This window comes from Rhinatrema bivittatum, chromosome 7 (assembly GCF_901001135.1).
Source record: "Rhinatrema bivittatum chromosome 7, aRhiBiv1.1, whole genome shotgun sequence".
Lineage (NCBI taxonomy): Eukaryota > Metazoa > Chordata > Amphibia > Gymnophiona > Rhinatrematidae > Rhinatrema > Rhinatrema bivittatum.
In genome coordinates, this window is record NC_042621.1 from 201,896,262 (window position 1) to 201,914,042 (window position 17,781).

General features: G+C 42.8%; 1 protein-coding gene across 2 annotated transcripts in view; it reads left to right on the forward strand.

The window, feature by feature from the left end:
* The window catches only part of CCDC6 (coiled-coil domain containing 6), a 351,904-nt gene extending 335,736 nt beyond the window's left edge, over positions 1 to 16,168 (forward strand). For both annotated transcript variants that reach the window (XM_029609756.1, XM_029609757.1), the window contains one exon: positions 14,828 to 16,168. In XM_029609756.1, the coding sequence (XP_029465616.1) occupies positions 14,828 to 15,001 (174 nt within the window). In that variant the 3' untranslated portion in view covers positions 15,002 to 16,168. The remainder of the gene's footprint in view (positions 1 to 14,827) is intronic.
* Positions 16,169 to 17,781: the final 1,613 nt, after the last annotated feature.

Sequence of the window (17,781 nt, forward strand, 5' to 3'; positions counted from 1 at the left end):
GACTGAAGTTCTGAAAATTCCATGCCGCCAAATTCGGATTGCCCAGCACCGGCCGAGCGAGGGAGCGGAGAATGAACTTTTTTTTTTTTACAGCATCCGGTGGGGGGAGAGGGAGTGACTCAAGCGAAGGCACGCTGTCCAATTGGCCGGTGCTGGGCAAAAGGGGCAGGGAGCGGAGAATGAACTTTTTTTTACAGCGTCCGGTGGGGGGGAGGGAGTGACTCGAGCCAATGCACGCTGCCTTCCCTTGCAGAGCAGAACGAAACAAGGAGGGGTGGAGGTGAGATGATCTGAAGCTGCTTGCTCCGTCCTCGCAGCACAGAGCTCAGCGCTCCACAAATGGCTCCCGTCGCCCTATGCAGTGAGCGTCCTGTGCGGGGGGAGGGAGTGACTCGAGCGAAGGCATGCTGTCCGATTGGCCGGTGCTGGGCAAAAGGGGCAGGGAGCGGAGAATGAACTTTTTTTACAGCGTCCGGTGAGGGGGAGGGAGTGACTCAAGCCAAGGCACGCTGCCTTCCCTTGCAGAGCAGAACGAAACCAGGAGGGGTGGCGTTGAGATGATCTGAAGCTGCTTGCTCCGTCCTCGCAGCACAGAGCGTGTGCCATTACAGGGCCTGAGTGTGCGCCATTACAGGGCCTGAGCGCGCACCCATCGGCGCGAGGGAAATGCTGCAGCTGGACCCCACATACCTGCCGTGTAGCAGTATCTGCCGGGATCTGTGACCTCAGAGACTGAGAGCTGCAGTAATCAGTCCTTCCTGCCTGCTATGTAGTTATTGCCCGAATCCAGGGAATATTTAGCGCTCTGTGACAGGCAGCAGGTCCAGATACACCAGTGACAGGCAGCAGGTCCAGATACACCAGTGACAGGCAGAGCAAGCACGTAAGTGTGCATACAGGGTGGTTATATACAAGTCATACCCAGATCTGATCTCAAAGAGGAAAACTTTCCACACATAAGGAGGCATGCTCAGAGGATGTTAGTTCTCTTTGGATCTACCTACATATGTGAACAAACATTCTCAGTGATGAAGTTCAACAAATCCAGATACAGATCCTCTCTCAGTGATGATCACTTGTGTGCTGTTCTTCGCATATCCACCTCAGATATTCAACCTAACTTCAATGCACTTGTTCAGGCCCAAAACAGGCTAGATTTCTCTCATTGAACATTTTCATGTTATTGTAATGTTTCATTTACTGTTCTTTATTAAGTTAAAGGGATGCTGGTCTTTGAAAAACTTGCTATTTTAGGTCAAGATGTGATGTTAGTTTTTTAAACACTGTAAAAGTTGACAATTTTCTAAAGTGAACAATCACAAGTTCATTAAAGTTCATCATCTCATCATTAAATAATGATGTAATTAGGTCCTCCATATTTTCATTGAATCTTTGTATTTAACTTACTGTTTGTTTATGAAGGGATAGTATATATACTATATACAGTATTGGGTAGAACTGAGTTAATTATATTAGTCCGGCCCTCTAAAACCATCCCAATTTCTCATGCGGCCCCATGGGAAAATTAATTGCCCACCCCTGATATAGAAGGTAAGTCCCATCTCTGTATGGCCTTAATTGTATGCTTTATATCAGGAAGGCTTCAGTCAGCACTTCCTGCCAAGCTTTCCACTGTCTCTTGGAATCTCAACATGGTGCTCACCCAGTGGTTAGCTCTTTTGAGCCTCTGCACTCATTAGCATATCTGACCTGGAAGGTCATATGGTTTTGTTACTGGTCACTCTGCAGGCAGGATCTATCTGCTACGGACCTTAGTGCCTTTCCCATCTTTTTTGAAGTTTTTCCTAGTAAGTTGTCTCTATATGCACATTTCTAGTCACTGCCTAAAAGTGTACACAAGTCTGTAAAGAAAATGTCGTTACTCTTTGGATACAAGTAATCCAGAGCCTTCCATCTGGCGTGGTCTAAAGTCCCAGGTAGTCTTCTCTAGATTTTCTTCTTGACATCAATAAACCTGGAGTTACCATAGCTAAGAGTTCTGTTCCTCTTGGTTAGTGAATTGTGCTCTTCTCTTGCCCAGGAGGGACCTGGGTTTTGTGGACTTGTCAGAACTCACTGTGCTGTAGCTCTGACTGCATTGGAAACAAAGCTGCAAAATGTGATTTCCCCCCCGCCTCCACCCCCCCATACAGTCACATTGCTGCCCTGTTTTGGTGGGTTTTCTGACGCAAAACTAAATTTTAATTCTGTCCTTCAGAGCCTCTATGAGGTGCAGAAACGGATTCCATTTCCTCCTAGGACCTGTTATTTGGTTCAGACAGCCACAAAAAAAAACCATAATGTGAGGTTGGACTTTTGCCACCCAAAACGGTAGTTCTTTTGGCACTGTTTCATTTTTCCCTTTTGTTTGAGGCATTCTGTAGCCGAGGATTATCCACATGGGAGGATTGCCATCCTGCTTGTCCTCAGAGAAAGTGAAGATATTTACCTGTAACATTGGTTCTCCAATGGACAGCAGAATGCTAATTTCTCAAAATCTCTCCTGCCTTTCCTTGGAGTTGGTTTCTCCAAGTTTGTTTTATCATGGGCTGGGAGGCAGGGAGGTGGTTAGGGCTGCACCTGCCTAGTAGGGCATGCTCAAAGTTCTGTGCCAGGCTCCATCTGATATCACCTACTTACAGGTAAGTAACTTCACTTAATGAATTTCTCCACTCCATAGGAGTAGAGACATTTTTACATGTTTTCTCAGTGTTTCTTTGACTCATTGTGTTTACACTGTTGCTCCATGCTTGTTTAGAAATATTGTCCGAATGGTCCGACCCTGTGGAAGTTATCACATTGACTCAGCTGTTTAAAAAAAAGTCTATAAGCCTTTTGTATGTCATTTATTGTTTGCGTACTGTAAGTTTACTCTGGCTTATGGTTAATTACCCTGACTTGAATCTGTGTATTGGGCTGGGCCTGAATGTTAATGGGCAGGGCATTTATTGTGTGTCTGAATGTTAATAGCTTGGGTTGAGTTTGAATGCTAATAACTTTGGTGCTTATTTTATCATTTACTATAAGTGTATTATCTTAGTTGCATGAATGTAACTGGTCTACATAAGCTTTATGATTGTAACCTTGGATCAGAACTGTTTTAGCTTGTAACTTAGGCTGATGTGTGCGGGACATTTTAGCGTTGTTGGGTTAACTGCCTTAAGGAATGTTTTTCTGAGACATGCTATATTGTAAATCTGCCTTGAATATAAAGCAGAATAGAAGTGCCTATTTCAATTAAAACAAAACAATTTTATATTTTTGACCATTTAGAGATTTTCTAGGATAAATCAAGTTATTTTTGTCAGTTGTGATGTAAAAGTGTTTGGTTTTTATGAGTAGCAGGGAATTCTGTTGGGACATTGAGGTACCCCTACTGATAATTAAAATGATGCTGACTAACATTGCTTAAAAATCCCAAAAGGCTTATAAGAATCAGTTGAAAGGAAAGAGGATAATAGCATATCAAACACTAGAATAGGATACTTATGGAAAGCAACAAATTTATAGCATTCACAATAAGGCTTTAGAGTTCATTGACGTGGACAAGACCTTTATTCAGATTTATTAAGTAACCAGGAAACTACGTGTTTCTTCTGTTAACATATTAGACTACAACTGCTATATAGAAATTTATGGGTCAATTTACTAAGCTGCAGCAGTGAGCGCCACATTTGGTGTTTAACACGCATTAAAACTTACATTATAGGCTGCACACAAACATTAATATTGCAAACCAAGGGCCTGATTTATCAAAGAATTTTCCAGTAGATACAGAATGGGAGAAAAGCCTTAGTGAATCAGGCAGCAAGTTTGTCCCATTATGAGAAAACTATGAATGAGCTATGTCACATGCAAATGCATGCAAAGCAACTTATTAATATTAATATGGAGTAACATGACTTGCAGTGAACCTCACAATCTGTGTTAATCCTTGGAAAGTTAATTACACCTCAAGAAGTGTAGTTCACAGGATACATTGGCAGGCTAATGCTGTCTGCTCCGCCCCCTCCCCCCAAAGACCTCCATCACAGTAGCACCACATAACTCTTCTCTACCTCCCTACCCCCCCCCCCCCCCCCCCCCCCCCCCCCCCCCCTCTGGTAGATGGTAAAAAGGATGCCACCTAATAAAATAAATTACAGGCACCCCCACCGCCAGGACTTAACAGAGCTGAAATGATTCCCAGTTGCATCTGTTCTACCAGTGCTGTATTCCAAAATGGCACCAGCTGACCTGAGGCTTCCCCATGCTCCTCATGCAGCAACATTTTGGATTATGACACCAGCAGGGCAGGAACAATTGATGATCACTTCTGCCATATTAAAACCGGGGACAAACGATTGCACATCCCTAGTAAGCAGATCCCTTAATTTATTCTAATTATATTTTTTGTACTTAGGTTTGGCAATAACTTTTTCTTGTCATATATTTTACATACAAACCAAACATTGGAGGGATCGATACAAGAAGGGTCATACTGTAGCTCTCTCCAAAATTGATATTTACTGCATATTTATGTGCAACTGTTTACATAAACTAGGAATAAAACTTGGCAAGTCAGTTCTGACAGGAAACTTATAATGCATGAGCTAAGATGCAGAACTTGACTTGCCTCATTAAGTCCAGACGCTCAAGTATAGTTTTGCAAGAGGCTTGAAATCTGTATAATGCTGCATTTGTCTTACAAAGTGCTCTGGGGTAAGGAATCTGTTCCGTAAGAATTTATTATTCAGAGATAAATAACACTAAATGTCAGCTTGTGACTAAGTGACATTTTAATTTCTTAGTAAAATTTTAAGCTAATCTAGGAAGGTGGCACACCATATTGCTGAAGTTTTGTTTGGGCTACTCAGCAGACTTTGTTCCTTTCCTGATATAAGTTGAAGTCAATCCTCATTCTTTTCTGTGTTAACTTGCAGTGCAGATTGTAAGCTATCATAGATTTCTGCAAATGCCTACAGAACATACCACTGCTTCACATTGGGTATCCCATAGACTTCCCCCCAAATCTGCATCTTTTTAGAAGACTACTTCAAAACAAAAAATAAAAGCTACTACTTTCCTACATTGGACAGCTTTGAAAGTATGTTCAGAAGCATGACTAGCATTATACACAGATGCTTTGATTTGTTTGAGACAACTTCCAGCTCTAGTCGATGCAAAGGAAAAGGTGTACTGCAGTTCTACATTTGTAATTTCATTGAAGAGAAGTCCTTGTAGGAGCTTCTTTTCATTATATAATTGCTCCAAAGCTTGATCACCGAAAAAAGCTGCTATAAATAATTGGCTTTTGATTTTCTTATTGTGGCTGCATTGTTTATAAAGAAAGTTGTGCATTCAGAAAGCACTACACAGACACTAAAATTGTTCATTCTCCCAGGACAAGCAGGATGGTAGTCCTCACATATGAGTGACATCAGATGGAGTCCTGTCACGGAATACTTTTGTCAAAGTTTCTAGAACTTTGACTGGCACACTGAGCATGCCCAGCATGCCACTAACCCTGTAGCCACCAGGGGTCCCCTTCAGTCTCTCCTTTTTTTTTTTTTTTTTTTTTTCCACGCAGCAGTTGCCTCGCAGTTTAGAAGCTCTGTGAGAAATTTCTCACAACTTTCCTCACGGAAATATTTGAAGTTTAACTTCTTAAAAAATCCCTCACTGGGGTCCCCATCGCGCTCCGTTCCTTCGATGCCCGATAAGTGTTTTTCCCATACTTGCAGTCGGTTCCCGGCGGCTTACCACCTCGGTGCCAGACTGTCACCAACCAGGCACCCGCCATTTTTCAGCATGGTGACCAGGTTTAGGAAATGCCCCAAGTGTCCGAGGACCATGTCCATAACGGACCTGCATAATGTTTGTGTTTTGTGCTTAGGCCCCTTGCACGACGTCCGTCAATTCCCCAGTTGTGCACAAATGACCCCCAAAAGGCCGTTGCGCTTGTCTAGACAAGATGGAGCATTGGTTTGCTTCAAAGTGTTCTGCTCCATCGATGCCAGTTCAAACGCCACCGACCGGAGAGGGTTCATCGACCTCAGAGACACCCTGCCAGGAACATCGTGGAGCAGGTGACCGTCCATCACCGACACCATCAAAGACATCGGCGTCATCGTCCTCTGTGCCGGAGAAGGACTGGACCGAGCACAGAGGGAAACACTGACACCTGCACCGGTGGGCGTACCCGACTGGTTCCGGCACTAGTTACAGAGGAAGACACTTGCCACAAGATGTTGGAGATCTTACAATTCGTAGATGTTTCAAAAGAGATTATGGCAATACCAGTGCATGAAGTTCTTCTTGACCTCTTGCACCACCTGTGGGACCATCCAGGTACTGTATCTCCAGTCAACAGAGACACAGATTCTATGTGCCTGGTCCAACAAGCCCCAGGTTTTCAAAAAAGTCAGTTGCCCCACCACTCTGTAGTTGTGGAATCAGCTCAGAAAAAGACTAAACGATCGTATCCACATTCCTCTGCTGCTCTTGGTAAAGAACAAGACATTGGACGCATTGGGACGAAGAGGTTTTCAAGGGTCCATGTTGATAGCGCGAGTAGCAGCATATCAACTATACATGACTCAATATAATAGAAATCTCTGGAAACAAGTACAGGAGTTTGCGGAGACATTACCACAGCAGCAACAGGAGACCTTGTCCTCCATCCTACAAAAAGGATTGGAAGCAGGCAAACATGAAATCAGAGCTGCCTACAATTCTTTTGAAATAGCATCCAGAGTCTCGGTAACGGGACAGTGCTAGGTGCTGGGCCTGGTTCAAGGCCTCAGACCTACACCCGGAAGTACAGGACAAACTTGCAGATCTACCTGCAGACAACCTGTTCGGGGACAAGATCCAGGATGCAGTGGCCCAGTTAAAAGCCCATCACGAGACCCTGCATCAGTTGTCAACTGTCTCCCCAGATGTTCCCTCCGTAGGCCGTAGGTGCACATGTAGGGACTCCAGGAAACAATTCTGCAGGCCACGCAGATGTTACCCTCCTGCGTCCTTTGCACAACCAGCTCGGGCATGCCAAGCGGCAACATCTAGACCACAGCCAGCTCCACAAGCTGGATCTGTGGCTGGATTTTGACTCCTTTCCAGAGAGCAGCAGCCATTCTCCAGTGGGGGGCCACCTTTGCTACTTTGCAACAAATTGGCACCCAGTTACCACGGACTAGTGGGTATTGTCCATCATAACCCACGGTTACCGTCTAAATTTTTCAAAAATACCCCCAGACTTCCCACCCAATCCATTCTGGAGCTGGGACAACCACACAGGAATACTCTAGTCAGAACTCTCGACCCTTCTGTCTGCCAGAACCGTGGAACCGGTTCCACCGAATCAGCAGGGGAAGAGGGTTCTACTCCAGATATTTCCTAATACCAAAAAAGACCGGCGGCCTCCAGCCTATTCTGTATCTCCGTGCCTTGAATACGTTTCTTCACAAGGAATGGTTCAGAATCTGCTACAACAGGGGGATTGGCTCTTCTCTCTGGACCTTCAAGACGCATATGCCCACATTGCAATCTTCCCTCCTCATTGCAAGTATCTGCGATTCGTGGTGAGTCACAGGCACTATCCATACAAGGTTCTACCTTTCAGCCTGGCCTTGGCACCCAGAGTGTTTATGAAGTGCCTGGCAGTCGTGGCTGCACAGTTTCACAGCAGGGGCATATACGTTTTTCCATACCTGGACAACTGGCTCATAAAAAGCCAGTCCAAACAAGGAGCCCTCGACTCCCTCGGTCTCACCATAAGACTTCTAAACTCATTGGGATTTCTAATCAATTACTCCAAATCCCATTTGACGCCATCTCACCATCTCTCCTTTATAGCAGCAGACCTGGGCATGAAGCTAACAAAGCATTCTTACCTGATGACCGCACGATTATGCTGTCCAACCTTGCCAGCTCTATCCGCTATCGGAAAAGAGCCTCCGCTAGCCACCTACTCAAGTTGTTCAGCCATATGGCATCAACAGTCCACGTCACCCCAATGGCATGCCTCGCCATGAGAATGACACAATGGACTCTAAAAGCTCAGTGGCGACAAGCTACTCAACCGCTTTCATCCCTGCTACACATAACCAGCCAGCTTCGTCTGTCCCTTGCCTGGTAGACACAACTTACAAGGGGGTCTTCCTTCCCAGCAACTGGCTCCTCAGGTGACCTTAACCACAGATGCCTCCAACCTAGGTTGGGGAGCCCATGTCCAAGGCCTTCAAACTCAAGGGACTTGGACAACAGCCGAAGCAGCTTCTCAGATCAACTTTCTGGAGCCTCGGGTGATGCGGTACGCTCTGTTTGCATTCCAGGACTGCCTCTCCAACAAAGTTGTCTTGATTCAAACAGATAACCAAGTTGCAATGTGGTACCTGAACAAACGGGTGCATAGGCTCTTATCTGTTCTGCCAGGAGGCAGTGCAGATTTGGGCCTGGGCCCTGTCGCATTCCATACTTCTGTGAGCCACTTATCTAGCGGGCACACAGAATGCACTGGCGGACCGCCTCAGCCGATGTTTCCAGCCCCACGAGTCGTCTCTGGATCTCTCTGTCGCGAGCAGAATCTTCCACCAGGGGGGTCAGCCGACCATTGACTACTTTGTGTCCAGTCAGATCCACAAAGTGGAACGCTTCTGCTCTCTGCACAGGGACCAACAAGCACCAGCTATATGGATGCCTTCGCCCGCCCCTGGAACACAGGCCTGCTATATGCATATCCTCTGATTCCGCTAATAAGCAAGACTCTCGTGAAGCTACAACAGGACCGGGGCTTATTGATACTCATAGCCCCATATTGGCCACGCCAAGTCTGGTTTCCCATACTTCTCGACCTCTCTGTCCAGAAACCCATTCGCCTGAGCATGTCGCCCAACCTCATAACACAGAATCACGGCAAGTTATGCCACCCGAACCTCCAGACCCTTTCTTTGACGGCCTGTATGTTGAAAGGTTGATACTACAATCTTGGATGTTGAAAGGTTGATACTCAATCTTTCTAGTGACGTCACTCAAGTCCTCGTAGCTTCACGGAAGCCTTCCACACGGAGGCCTTACCGCTTTAAATGGAAGAGATTTGCCTTGTGGTGCACACAGAAGGGCTTGGTCCCCTTTTCTTGCCCCACATCAAATCTGTTAGACTACCTCTGGCACCTTTCGGAATCTGGTCTCCAGATGTCATCTATCAGAGTACACCTTAGTGCCATCTCTGCTTACCATCAAGGAATAGGGAATGCCCTGATAATGGCTCAACCCCTGGTGAGTTGCTTCATGAGGGGCTTATTACAGCTTAAGCCTCCTCTACAGCCACTGGTTGTGGCATGGGACCCCAATATTGTCCTTGCATGGCTCATGCACACTCTTTTTGAGCTCTTGCATTCCTGCGAACTCAGATACCTTACATGGCAAGTACATTTCCTAGTAGCCATCACGTCTGCTCTCAGGGTAAGTGAGTTACAGGCCCTTGTGACCTACTCACCCTACACAAGGTTCCTCCATGACCGAGTGGTTCTCCGCACTCACCCTAAATTCCTTCCTAAGGTAGTAACAGATTTCCACTTAAATCAGTCCATAGTCTTGCCCACTTTCTTCCCAAGCCCTCGCGCTCACCCGGATGAGCGAGCTCTATACACCTTGGACTGTAAGCGTGCGCTTGCATTTTATTTAGACTGCACCGCAGTCCATAGGAAGTCCACCCAACTCTGTTTCTTTTGATAAAAACAAACTTGGAGTTGCTGTGGGCAGGCAGACTGCATTGCATTCTGCTACCAGCAAACAGGCCTTCCACTGCAGGGGTGAGTGAAGGCACATTCCGTCAGAGCCATGGCAACGTGTTGCGCATTTTGAGTGCTGGTTGGCCCTCTGTGTTATGAGTCAGCCTGTAGCTTGCTATTCACCCATATCATCTTGCTTGTCCTGGGAGAAAGCAGAGTTGCTTACCTGTAACAGGTGTACTCCCAGGACAGCAGGATGTTAGTCCTCACGAAACCCAGTTAGTCCTCACGAAACCCAGTTCGTTACTGTTTTCTTATTTTAGTTTTCACTCGTACTTTTGCTACAAATGAGACTGAAGGAGACCCCTGGTGGCTACAGGGTTAGTGGCATGCTGGGCATGCTCAGTGTGCCAGTCAAAGTTCTAGAAACTTTGACAAAAGTGTTCCGTGACAGGGCTCCATCTGATGATGTCATCCATATGTGAGGACTAACATCCTGCTGTCCTGGGAGAACATCTGATACAGGTAAGCAACTCTGCTTTACAGTGGTACAATCCAAGAACGTTTTCTGAAATAGCCTAATGTTTTGGCTTTGCTTGTCCTTTATACTTGCCTAGAGCCACAGTGAAAAAAAATATTGTTTCTTGCTTTCATGTTCATTGAGATAAGTGTATTTATTTGGGTTTGTCTTGTGTGCTCAGTGATGATTGGCAAATGGTTAAAAATTCAACCACAGCCACAGATTTCCTATATCCAGGATCCAAGGCAAATGGTGCAGGACTAGATGAATGACTGAGTTACCAGGCCAAAGAGATAACTTGCTCAAACACAAGAAGTAAAAATACTTTTACATTTTTTAAGTTCATAGCCATGTATTCAGGGCTGGAAAATTCCTGGGCACAAGGTTGCCCAGGCTCTTAATGTATGAGGAGAGGGGTTGTGAAATGGGCATCTTTGTGGAATCCTTATGGATAGAAATTCCATGTGACGGGTAAGAGTATAGCAGTGGGTGTATCTACCATCCACCTGGCCAAGATGTTGAAATGGACTGACACATGGTATCTGAAATTAGGCAAATATATTTGGTAACACAATGGGAGATTTAAATCGCCCCAGTTTTGATTGGATCAATGTCTCATCAGGACAGGTTAGAGAGGTCATGTTTTTACATGCCATAAGTGCCTGCTTCATGGAGCAGCTTGTCCTAGAACTGAGAGGGGCAGCTATTTTAGATCTAGTCCTCAGTGGAATGCACGACCTGGTGCAAGAGGTTACTGTGGCTGGGCTACCAAGCAGTAGCGATCATACAGCAATCAAGTTTGACATAATTATTGGAGGAAGGACATTAAGTTAAAACTACTGCAATACTACATATAACTTTATAAAGGAAGGCTATGATAAAATGAGGAAATTTAGAAAAATTACCTAAAAGGAGCAGGTCCAAAAGTTAAAAATGTGCATAAAGTATGGACATATTTTTAAATAATCTTGGAAACCCTGGTAAAATCTATCCCATGCAGTAAAGAGCATTAAAGGTTGAAGCAAGACCAAACGACTGCCAGATTGACTTAATGGTGAGGTGAAAGACAGTTAAAGCCAAAAGAGCATTGTTCATTTGGTTCTGCTTTTCATTTTTTGAAGAAAATAGGCCAAAGCACAAGTACTGGAAAGTTAGATGTAAAATGATAGTATGTCAGGCCAAGGGAGAATTAGAGAAGAGACTTACCAGAGGGACAAAAACTAAAATAATTTTTCAAACATATTTGAAGCAAAAAGCCTGTGAGGGAATTGAGCTGCTAGATAACTGGAGGATAAAAAGAGGTGCTCAGGGGAGGACGAGGAAATAGCACAAACATATTAAATAAATCCTTTGCCTCGGTCTTTACTGAGGAGTCTGAGAACATACACCTGAAACATTCTTTGAAGGTGGTAATCCTGAGCAACTAAAACAAATATCTGTGATAATGGAGGATAAGATAGATTAGAGACAAACTAAGGAATAAATCACCAGGACTAGATACAGTCCCACAAGAACTTCAACATGAAATTGAAACCTGTTAATAGTAATATGTATCAAACCAAAGAAATGTGACACTCAAGTGTCACTGTACAATACATATATCTACAGCTTTATTAGTTTTAGGCCAGCAGGATAAACACTAGTACACTTGTATACTGCTCGGTTTATCGCTGCAGGAAATGCTGCTGGTGAAAGTCGCTTGAAATATGCATTGCTGGTTCCCGTTCTCCTTAAGGATATCCTCTGTAAAGTGAATCTCATGTTGGACCAGTCTCTGTGGACAAATGCTGGACATTTATAATAATAAATAAAAATAAATTTACAAGTCTCCCTGTCACTAAGACCTCACTGTGGACAAATGCTGGAAACTGCAGCACAAGCCTATTTTGGAAAGCTTCATTCAAGTGCAGAATACTAAATTTTGACCCTTTGAGGTCTCCTCCTATGGAAGGTCGTCTCCAAATAGTCACTTCTTTTAAGAATTTGAATTCAGTACTCACAGTACTAAGCAGCTGTGGTGGCCCAGGATTTACACACACTTGTCTTACCAGTTCTTGATATGAACACTCGCCAGTCCCCCTGATGCAGCCTTTGTGTAAAACACAGCCGTGTCAAGTTTCTTTTTCGTTAACAAGTGTATATTGTAAAACTAGTGTTTATCCTGCTGGCCTAAAACTAATAAAGCTGTAGATATATGTATTGTACAGTGACACGAGTGCCATACATTTCTTTCTTTGGTTTGATATTTATCTGTATGTATGTGCTGTTTACTCTGCATTTTCAGTGTACATTGCCCAATAGTAATCTGTAAATATCTGTAGTTTCTGGCAGCCTGGATTGAAAGGGTTAATCAGTCTGCCTTGATTCAAAATGTGGCTTGAGCTGCCGTTTGTCCAGTTGCCTGCAGAAAGTTACAAATATGTGAAGTCCTGTGAGCATCTTACTGACAGGCATTGCTGATCAGGGAGCCAGTGTTCTGGTTTCCAGTTAGTTATACCGACTCAGCTTGAGAGGAGCTTGCAAGAAAAACTTTGTTGGCTAGTCTTACAGGAAAGTAGACGTATGCCAAGTTTCTGTCCCAGCTCTACACTGCTCTGGATAAATCCTTGTTCATTTTCTTGTTTGCAAGTTGAATCTTTTCACATTCATTGTTCCTCCTATTTTTTTTTTGTATGTGTTTGGTCTGTGGGTGTTCTGGAAATTGTGTGATATTTAGGTTTTTGGGGGCTGCATTGTCCCTAGAAATCATCAAGCAATAGCTTGTGGGACAGGTTACTTGCAGAGATGCAAGTGGGAATATGGTTGGCAGGAGGAGGATGCTAGTGTAGGGGCAGATACAGATGGGGCCTGAGCAGTGCTTGTCAGGACCCTCCAAGTAAACACGGTTGTTTACGCCGTTTGTTTTTGTTCTTGACAGTTCAGCTGTTCTAATATTGCAAAAATTCTAATAAAGAAGTGAATTAAAAAAAACAAAAGGATAACTCTGAATGAGTAGTAAGGATAGCAATAAAGCATTGCATGACGGGGCAGAGATACAGCATGATTTTTTTTTTTGCCATTTGCCCTGTAGGAAACTAGGCTAACTTACGGGCCGATACAGTACAGAGCGCTCTGGCGGAGCACACTGTTAACCTGCATTTGGATGCGCTAGCTTTACCCCTTATTCAGTAAGGGGTAATAGCGTGTCGAAAACGCGCGGCCAACCCCCCGAAACTAATAGCGCCCGCAACATGCAAATGCATGTTGATGGCCCTCTTAGTTATTCCTGTGCGATTCAGTAAGTAAAATGTGCAGCCAGGCCGCACATTTTACTTTCAGAAATTAGCGCCTACCCAAAGGTAGGCGTTAATTTCTGCCAGCACCGGGAAAGTGTACAGAAAAGCAGTAAAAGCTGCTTTTCTATACACTCTCCGACTTAATATCATGGCGATATTAAGTCGGAGGTCCCAAAAGTAAAAAATAATTAAAAATAAAAACAAAAACAATTTAAAATCGGCTCGCGGGTTGAAAACCGGACGCTCAATTTTGCCGGCGTCTGGTTTCCGAACCCGTAGCTGTCAGCGGGCTCGAGAACTGATGTTGGAAAAATTGAGTGTCAGCTGTCAAACCCGCTGACAGCCGCCGCTCCTGTCAAAAGGAGGCGCTAGGGATGCACTAGTGTCCCTAGCGCCTCCTTTTACCACGGGCCCTATTTAGCATATTTTTCTTTACTGGATCGTGCGCCCAGGACACTGGCCTGTGCACACACCGGGAGAGCGGGCGCTCGCCCGCGTTTCTTTCTGTATCGGCCTGTTAAATAGCAAGCAAATTAGTTCAGAAAAAAGCTTAATGGATAAATTTATCTGGCACCTACAATATCTTTGCTTGACACCTAAGTTTTTTCCCCAAATATTTTTCAACCGCTGATGGTATCTCTTTACTTTTGGTATTTATGTAGGCTTACTTTTTGGAGGCTATTGGAAATTAATGATTACATTTTTGCTCTCTAATTTTTATGTTTTGGAGAGCATTGGTTTGTTTTCAATTAAGACTTGATGCATTACAATGATCTCGTTACAGCTGTCCCTTAACAAACTAGCCATAACAGTTCTAGGTTCCCCAAAGTAATTAGTTTACATTGTTCTGGTCATATTTTTATGAAATAAATTATTTATAGCAGTGGTATTCACTTCCAGGCCTCAAGGACCACAAATGGGTCAGGTTTTCAAGATATCGCTAATAAAAAGGCATGAGAGAAATTAGCATAGAATTGAGGCAGAATGCATGCTTATCTGTCTCATGCATATTCATTATAGATATCTTGAAAACCTATCCCTTTTGTGGCTCAAAGTCTGGAAGTGAATACCACTACTTTGACTCGGCCTGTATGCTATAATATATTATGTTTTATGTTTAAGTGATTGTAGTATGTTTGAAATGTTTGATTTATGTTATATATTGCTTAGGAGTTTCAGTTAAGTGATCAACAAATGATTTTTAAATGAAATATATTTTTAAATGAAAAATATTTTGAAGGCTTTGTATCCTGAAGTGCATGAAATTTTTATCTTTGCAAAGCATGTTCCTAAAGGTAACTTGCTTCCATGTTTTGCAGAGACCTTCCCCACGGAGAAGCAACAGCCCTGACAAATTCAAGCGTCCTACTCCTCCTCCTTCTCCAAACACCCAGACCCCGGTACAACCTCCACCACCACCACCACCCCCTGTGCAACCTGCAGTCCAGACTGCAACAGCCCAACACTCAGCGCATCCTTCCTCTCAGCCATAGTGCATGTGCTCAGCAATTCCTGCAGCCAGGTGGACTTATCACACAGAGCAGTTTACTAAATGCCAAAGGCTTAACTGGCATATATGGATTTGACTTATTTGCACTGAGGTTATATAGGCTTCACTGTTAATTGTGTTGTAAATGTTTGTCTAAAATGCAGCCAGTGTTGTGGGTATACAACACTAATTTAACAACAGAATTTCCTGTCAGTGTTTACTGGAACGACTTGTATGTTTATTCTTGGGCTGGAACATTTGCTACTCAATATTTGGTAGTACATCATGTCATGTTTCTTTACTCCAAAGCTTCATGTCATGGCTTTTTAAGTTCGTAAAACTGAAGGGATATCTTTTTATATTTTTTTCATGACAGTTTGCATAAAACTATAGGCATGATGGGCTGTATTATAATAAATTACTCAATATAATGATGTTTACCAAGCGTGCAAGAAATTGGCACTACATTTCAGTAATATGGAGATCTAACTTTTTATGTGGAAATGTAAAGCCTCAGACACATTAATCAGTGCCTGAGACATGTAATAATCTATCTCTGTACTGGTGAGCTTGCCGCAAGTTCAGTATTCAATGCACATGTGATATATTCTTGGGATTTTACTGTTAAAAAAATCTCATATACAAATTAATAGTTTGAAATTTATAAATAGGGGGAAATGATTGAACTTTACAAAGTGTATGGACTGTACAATTCATGGACTTCAAGGTCTGATTGTCTGATTTCTAGTTGATGTTATTGTATATTCTGACCTTACTGCTATTTCTGACCCAGTGGATTTCTCTAGGTATAAGGTCCTGAAACACATTTTTATTGCAGATTGGAAGTGCTTTCTGCTTTATTATACCATAATATAGAAAAAAGGAGAAATATTCCCTTAAAATGATTTTGTGAATGAGTATGTAAAAGATTTACAATATGAGGGAAAATATTATTTTGAGCTGAATATTTTAGGACCATATTGATAAAAAAAAAAGCCAAATATTTTGTATGCTTGGTAGAAATTGGACTGAGTACAGAAAAAGTAGCACAGCTTGGCACTAATGAATGCTTATGTAGCAGCATAAGCCGGTACAATGTATAAAGAATTATTTTCTGAGTACATTCTTTCCATTCATTTAGCACAAATAAATTGTTTGGTTTCACTTTGCAGTGGAATAGATTGTGTTTTTATTTTAATTGATACTGATGACACCACTGGAGTTGCTACTTGATTGCATGTCTATGAAATAAGTTAATTGGTTTACAAATTGCATAAGGTGTGTTAAAAAAAAAATGTTCTTAGGTCAGAAATAGAAAATATATATTCTATAAGAAGAGATGTGCCTCTTGGACAACATTATAGAGCTACTAATTACAAATGTATATGCAAAGTATGTTTGAGTCAGAAATCACTGCTGACTTCCACAAATTTTCAGTATATTCATTTCAGAATTGTATTGCATGTGTTAATCTCTTGACTTGGACTCTTGGAATGCTTACATAGTAACATAGTAAATGACAGCAGAAGAAAGGCTATTTGGCACATCTGGTCTGCCCAGTTATTCCTGTGCAAGAATAGAAACAGAGACATGTGATTGCAGAAAGACCATAAGCCTACTCGACCCATCCACACCAACTTATTCAGTTTTACAGTCCCTACACTCCTTCAAGATCCCCTGTTTATCTCATGCCTTCATGAATTCAGAGTCTGTTCTAGTCACCTCCACCTCTTTAGGGAGACTGTTCCATGCATCCATTACCCTCTCTGTAAAGAAATGTTTCCTTAGCTTACTCTCCCCTTTCACCCTCATCCAATGACCCCTTGTTCTAGAGCCTTCTTTCTATTTAAACAGGTTCCCCTCCTGTGCATGGAAACCTTGGACATATTTAAACATCTGTCATATCTCCCAATCTTGTCTTTCCTCTAGGGCAGTCGTTCTCAGCCTTTTTTCTGTTGGGACACACCTGATAGATCTCGCATGCTTGACACTCTGAACACATGACAGTCTCAAGGCTAAATGTAAATGTACACTTTGCATCCACAGAAACCCCACCCCCGACCCTCAGCAATGGGTATAAAGTAGGACTAGAACATCCCCTGTACAACTCACCATACAAAAAATATATTCTGGTGTTATCTCAATAACAGCAACACAAATTCCCTTTACAACCAGGCGCAATAGCCTTACTTATAAAAAGACATCAGTTCACCACCAATACACCTGTTGAGAAAAATACAACAAATAAAGTGAGGTATTTTACTAGCCTGCATGCTAGCTAAATACCTCACCTCAGTCTCACGGACAAAATTGACCTTCACCAAGTACAGAAAGACCACAAATTAAACTGTGGAGACAGAAACTGGAATGGAAACCCAAAAAAGCCACTCTGCATGCAGTACAAAACTGGAGAAATGGAAACAAAAATATAGCACCTAACATAGTACCAGGATCTGCAATAATGCACACAAACTGTGTTCAAAGTTACATCTACATTATGGCATGCACTCAAATGGAACAACACTACCTATATAAAGGCAACACTACAAATATTAAACCAGGCCCTAAACACCCAGTGCACCACAATTAGAGAAACAGAAAAAGCCAAGCTCCTATAGATCCCCACATAGTTTTATATTTGTAAAACTATATGAATAAATGTTTCAAAAGAGTTAATGAACAGACTAACATTTAACAGAACAATTAAAAACTCTTAAATATTAAAAATTCTCCAAACATTAATAAAATATTTCAAAACGCACATCACATAATAATCACTAATTA